General features: G+C 37.7%; 1 protein-coding gene across 5 annotated transcripts in view; it reads left to right on the top strand.

Moving 5' to 3' along the window:
- The first annotated feature begins 569 nt into the window (after window positions 1–569).
- Window positions 570–6,742, top strand: part of TCF4 (transcription factor 4) — a 237,646-nt gene continuing 231,473 nt past the window's right edge. For 4 of the 5 annotated variants that reach the window (XM_007459676.1, XM_007459680.1, XM_007459677.1 and 1 more), the window contains exons 1-2: window positions 571–626; window positions 3,490–3,586. In XM_007459676.1, the coding sequence (XP_007459738.1) occupies window positions 3,520–3,586 (67 nt within the window). In that variant the 5' untranslated portion in view covers window positions 571–626; window positions 3,490–3,519. Of the gene's footprint in view, window positions 627–3,489; window positions 3,587–6,742 lie in introns of all 5 variants that reach the window. The other variant, XM_007459681.1, reaches the window with a different exon arrangement.

The raw sequence follows: 6,742 nt of genomic DNA, 5'->3' as shown, positions 1-6,742 counted from the left end.
CCTTGTAATGTCCTGATGGAAATAGACTACTGAATCCTTTTTTGTATTGCATATTTTGTTCATGTCTGTTGTTTGGTGGGATAAGCCTTGGTAAGAGGACAGCAAGTGTCTAGGGGCATTATGGCATGGATGCAGCTAATATTAGTATGGATATGTACCTGATTTAACTTTGTGTGTGTGTGCGTGTGTGTGCGTGTGTGTGTGTGTGTGTGTGTATTAAGATTGTATTAGTGTATTTTTAACTTACCTTGTCCAAAAGATTTTAATAAGACTTTAAGTGAAGTTTCAGGTCTATAAAAGTTGAGGCTATGAAACATTGTGAAGGATGGAAGTAATTTTTATGTTCATACCTCTGGTTCCTGAGGGTCCAGTTCATTTCTGCTGTGCATTTAAATGACTTAATTTAAGTGGATGGGTCAGAAGCCACTGTCATCATGGTAGCCTCGTGCCTGATTCTTAATTAAAGGCAACAGGAGATTAATTTGAAACATTAATTTAAAAGTGCATATGCAAAAAGAAAGACTTATTGCAAGGAAGCCTAAAGAATTTTTCTCTTGTCCCTAGATGTAGAAGACAGAAATAGCTCAGGGTCCTGGGGGAGTGGAGGACATCCAAGCCCGTCCAGGGTAAGTATATCTAATCTTTTTCCCACAACCAGACATCCACATATGTAAATTGACAAACTGTAGGTGAGTTTCTCTCTCTCCCACACACATCTGCACAGATATATATGCATACTAAGTTTAATGAGGATCAGCTTCTTTTTGGCACTTTTTTTCATTCTCTTATTGGATGTTATTATTGATTTTGACACCTCTTCCACTTTGACTAACCAGAAGAGAAAAATCCTTCATTAAATATTTGGCCTTACTTTGTCAGTTATTGATCCAGTGTTACAGAAAGTTATTCGTTGTAGATGGTGCAACGTTGAGAAAAATCCTAGTATCCCTGGAATGTATTGGTGTAAATAAACCACTGAATAATCCTGAAGACATAGTATTAAGTTCTAGCCTACCAGTATAATCTGCATAATAAATCTGAGTTGATTTCACTTTGTAAACATATGATTATCCCACCAGTAGTGCCTTTGGTCACCAGTGGGTTCATTCATTTATTTGGTCTCAGATTTTTGCCACTCCTTTCCATGGTTTTTGGTTGTTAGTTTGAGTGTCATGGGAAGACCGTGGCATGGCATGCGAGTGGGTTGGTCAGGCCATACGTGTTTTTGTATGTATACGACCTTGGGTGTGTCATTTCTTGGGCCTCATTTTCCTACTTTGTAAAATGAAGAAGCAGAACCAGAGGATCTTTCATGTTCCTTCCGACTTAAATGTGTATGATTTTATATATAGTCTGTCTTTAATGGAGTCATTTCTAGGCCCTCTAAAATCCATGTCAGTTTTTATAATATACGTATAATACCCCAAATTAAAAATAGACTTAGAGCACGTAGTAAAACACCTGCCCCTCCCCCAACCAGCTGTATAGCTAGATGAAGCATTCTGCAGGAGGTGAGGGGGTAACGTTTTGCTTTAAGTGTTCACATAAATTTGAGGTGGAGGGAGGTCTCTATCTTGGCATAAGAGGTAAGGAAGGTAATCAAGCTGTCAAAAGGAGGCCATCTCAGCAAGTCGTAGTTCGCCATTTCCACCTGTTCTTTGGCCTTGGGGTTCAACGCTCTAGTCTTCAGGGTACGGCAGGAGCTCTAAGCTTACCAGTTACTTTGTTGAGCACTTGCACCAGCTGTCAAGTCTGACATTCTCATGCATTATATGGATGGGTTGAGGAAATCTTTCCTCCTCCTCACATTACAGTCCACACTTGCAGAAATAAATCCATTCCCCCTGACAGCAAGCGTAGGAGATGACAGAATGTCCCTCTATTGTTTAGTTCCTTCAAACGTACTTAATTTCTTCTGCTTTCTCAGTTTAATACACGTAGTACTTTTAATTGTTCTTCTGAGAACAAGGTCCATTTAGGATAGTCTTGACTTTTATTTGGTTTTCATGAACTGTCTGGCCACTTTTTTCCCCCAGGAAATACGTCAGTGAATAATTTTGAATCAATATTTTGTAATTTATATTTTCTGAATTCAGGGGGTTGGCACAAGACAGGTTACTGTGGCTGACTTGTATCGGGCAAACATGCCACGTCTCTCTTTTTTCATCTTCAAGTGGTGATGTTTTTAGTCACCTTGAAACACTGTGCTGAGGTTTTAAATTAGATAATGTATATTAAGCGTTCAGTAACTCTGGAGGGTGAGGACACTTAATAAATAATAATTAGTATTATGCAACGTCTGGCATAGAACCAGTGAGTGTAAGACCCATGCTAGGTATTAAAAAACATGACATCTTTTTATACACTGACATAGTGGCAGCATCACATGACAGTATCATTCAAGTTAATTTTTATAAATGAGGAAAGGTGATTGACAGTGGGGTAGTTTGGAACCTTAAGGCTTCCATTGATTCTCTAGTGAGGTGATGCACGTTTTCATTTTTCCTACAGCAACCGTCCCTTTCGTGTGGGCAGATTCTGCCCTTTGGCTAACATGCCAACTGATACCTCTGAGTAAATTTGACTTAGTCTTTATGGGCAGGGCAACCAGCTGAGCAACATGGCTTTTTTTCTTTTCTGGTCATTTGATGTATCTTAGTAGACTGAAATTTGAACCATATAAGATAGATGATTTTAACTCCTTCCTGTATGTTATCCAATTCCTCCTTTAAAAGCAAGTGGCCGGGCAGTTTAGAAACATTATTTTAATTTAGAATTCCCCTTAGAACCATGAGATGATCATGATAATGACAAATTTCCACAGATTAGTGTCTGCTTTAAAACTATTTTTTTCTGGCATACTTTGTCTTAATTCAGAATTTATGCTTAAGTTTCTGATGTTCATTTATAGCCCTGTTGTAATAATTTTAACATTCTTATGTGTTAATTACTCATGGAATGATCCAATTCTCTTACAACCACAATAACAACTATAAGAAAACATTGAAATTTCAATATCATAAAACCCAATGCTGCTGTTTAAAAGGTTCTACCTTTGCCTTCCAAAGGCAATTCATTACAGGTTATGGGTAACTTTCCCATAGCACATTTTGCTTTTTTTTTTTTTTTTTTTTGAAATAATGTGGGCTTTGCAAAATAATAACGTAATATTTACAATATAGTTTATATGTATCAGGTGTTTTACATGCATTATTTCATTTGATCATGTCAATAACTTCATGCAGTTGGTTCCATTATTATTATTCCCCCAATTTCACGGCTGTTATGAGGAAGATGTGGACTCTGCAGACTCTAGAGCCCTCTATTTCCCACTGTACCTGTGAAGATGCAGCTTCCTTCTAATGAGGTGCCAGGGTGGGAATGGTGGACTCCAGTTTCTTTGGGTTAGAGAGGTGTCAATAGTCGGGCATACTTATGTGCTGATTTATTCATGGCGAATTTAAACTTATGCTGTTATTTTATTTGCAGAACTATGGAGATGGGACTCCCTATGACCACATGACCAGCAGGGACCTTGGGTCACATGACAATCTCTCTCCACCTTTTGTCAATTCCAGAATACAAAGTAAGACTAATTTTGAATTAACATGCATTTTTTGAATGCTTATGTTTTACCTTGGAAGGGAGAATAAAGCCCAGACAGAGATTCTGTTTTGTAGGAACTTGGATTTTCGGCCAGTTCGCTATAGTAATTTTAAATTGCAGAAAAAATATTGACAGTCTATGCTTGGTAATAGCATATACAGGACTAAGTTTTACAACCATGTGGAATTACCTAATTTCAGTGATACTGAATCCATGTGGAAAATTTGTGTTTCTTAGGCGTAAAGCATTTCTCCCAATTTCAATGTTGCAACAGTTGTTTTCTTCTTTTTTTTATTTTTGTTTTTTTTGCGGTACGCGGGCCTCTCACTGTTGTGGCCTCTCCCATTGCGGAGCACAGGCTCCGGACACGCAGGTTCAGCGGCCATGGCTCACGGGCCCAGCTGCTCTGCGGCATGTGGGATCTTCCCGGACCGGGGCACGAACCCATGTCCCCTGCATCGGCAGGCGGACTCTCAACCACTGTGCCACCAGGGAAGCCCACAGCAGTTGTTTTCTAAGTTTAAGGTTGATGAACTGAAAGCAGTGAATATTTAAAATAATATCACTGGGCCTATCCATTGTCAATGAGATAAAGTCAGTGTTAGCTTGAATTTTTATTAAAGGGGTCATGGGAATCCCTTTAATAATAGGTTTAGTGTGCTTAAATCAAAGTAGCATGTTCAAGTTGATTTGTAAAGTCTGGTTATGTATTTATCAAGGCGTGAACTTTAGTGCTGATGGTCTAGGAGGTCCCCATCCTACTTCATGAAGTGAGCTACATGTAGTTTGAGACAGTCTTCGAGTTTCTAGCATGCCTTTCCTCCTGGCATCTTTAGCATATGTTTCTGCTTTGACTACACTGTAGGGATTTTTTTTTTTCACAGCAGTAACCTGAGCAATGGAAAGACAATTTATAATGGCTTAAAAGGTCCCAATAGCTGTTACTTTAGTTTTGATTGGAAAAAAAAAGATCTCTGTTCTAATAAATGTGAGTTTTAACAATATTAGTAAATCTCTCAATGTGGCCAAATCCTGTTGCGAATCCATCAATAAATGAGGTTAAATTTCATGTCCCAGGCTGTTGGACTATACTCCAAGGAAAACACACAGCCGTATATATATCATTCTGAAACCATAATTGCAGATGCTTCTGAGAAGTGTCCCAATTTTTAAGCCTTGGACACTATACTTGTTATTTAAGGTGTATATTGTTCTTGAATCTCAGTCATTTTTTCAAAAGTCACCATCAAATCCATCTAAAGGGACTTCAGGTATTTAACACACTATAGTCAAAGCAGAGAAATACTAGGAATTTATTTTTAATGGGCCATAAAGTGTCATCCCAACTTTGAGGACCACGTTCTCAAAGTTGTGTTTGACCATAGGTTGTTCTTATGTTTGTTCTCTTTTTTTTTACTTTAACTTTCATATTTATGTTTTAACTGTAGCTAAAGTAAAAAATCCCAGTTTTTAAAATCAATTGTTGATAAGAGATGCAGTGTTTCCTGTTTCCAGGATAGACAGATGCAGGTGACTAGATATATTTGTCAACTTAGATTTTAAAGAAAAACTTTAGATTTTTTTCGATGACAGTAGCAATAATTCTAGAATCTCATATCATCCCATCTCTATTTCTCCTCATCCAGCTTCATAAAATAAAAGATTAAGCTGAAAATAATCATCCTGAGAAGGAGCACCTAAAGAGTATATTAAAGAATTTCCTTGGAAGATTCTAAACCTATCCTCCAATGAGCTAAAGTAAAATAGGATAAATTACTACTCATATTGAGAAGTTTATGTTATGTCCATGAACGACAGTTTTCCTAAAGAACAGCATGATAAATTAATATTACATTAGACACCAAACAATACAGAGATACCAAATAATTGTTCTTGCTTGTGTATCCTCCTGGGTAACTGTTTTACGAACCAAATTCATTTTTCAATCCAAACAGTATTAAAATATAAGTGGGCTGAGAGTCTAGAGCTGGAATGGAGAGAGCTGACTCTTTTCACTTAGTTGTTGTTTAAGCTGAAAGTCCATGTCAGCTGTGTTCTTTTATCCCGTCTGCCCTCCTTCCCATTAAACCCTTAAATATGGAGGCCAAGACAGTCTCCTGCATTGTGGTAGGAAATGCTACTATGTCCGGGAGGCTCCCACCCACTGTTCCCAATGAAAGGACTTCTCTGTTAGATAAGCTGTCTGGTCTGAAACATGGCTCTTTATTGTTTACAAACTGCTACATTTTCCACCTCAAGCAGATTTTTGCACAGAAAAGAATTGTGCCCGGGCTAAATGGTTTATCTGACATTAACGGTGCAGTGTCAGACTGGGGTCAGGGAAGTCACGCTCAGAGCCAGAGGGCATGGCGCAGCGTGCAAAAAAAAGGGAGGAAAAGACATTTAAACCACTGTGAAATACCTTGCATCTTTACTTTGGAAAAGGATTAAAAAATATATATTTTTAGAGAATTAACTAGGATGCTGCATTACAAATCCACCCCCACCCCGACCCCCACCCCCCTTTATAATTTCTCACATCCCAAATGCCTTCTTGATTGGCTTGAGTATCTCAGGGCTAGATTCAGGGAACAAAGATGCTCATTGATTTTGCCCAAGCTGCTGTTGATTTAAAATGAAACCACTTTTGAAATGAACCATGCTTGGTGCTATGCTGTACCTTTACAAAGAGAAGAGAGATCGTTTTCAAGAAATTAAAGACAACCAATTTACAAATGAAGACAAAGATAAAATAAGACTTATTAGTATATCCAATAATTTGAACTCACCGAATATATGGTATATCCTAAACTGCTCTTTGTGTCCGAATCCATATTCTGTGTTGTAATCTTTGTGGAAGTTTTAGTTCTACCAAAAGAAGATATTAGTCTTTACTGTAAGTTTTTGACAACAATATCTACTTTCAGAATCCTTAGTTTTCATGAAAAGTGCATAGGATTTCTTTACATGTCAAAGATTTCATTATGCTGTGATGTCACATTAGGGTAAAAGCTATAGCATCAGAAATAAATCAGCCACTTTATTAGACCAGATTCTCTGTTGTCAAATCAATCAAGTCTGTGACTGAATTAGGCGTCTGCTACAGAAATAAGTGACACTAATTTTACGGGAAAGA

Source organism: Lipotes vexillifer, unplaced genomic scaffold (assembly GCF_000442215.2).
Source record: "Lipotes vexillifer unplaced genomic scaffold, Lipotes_vexillifer_v1.1 scaffold1670, whole genome shotgun sequence".
Classification (NCBI taxonomy): Eukaryota; Metazoa; Chordata; class Mammalia; order Artiodactyla; family Lipotidae; genus Lipotes; species Lipotes vexillifer.
This window is presented reverse-complemented; position numbering and strand designations above follow the sequence as displayed.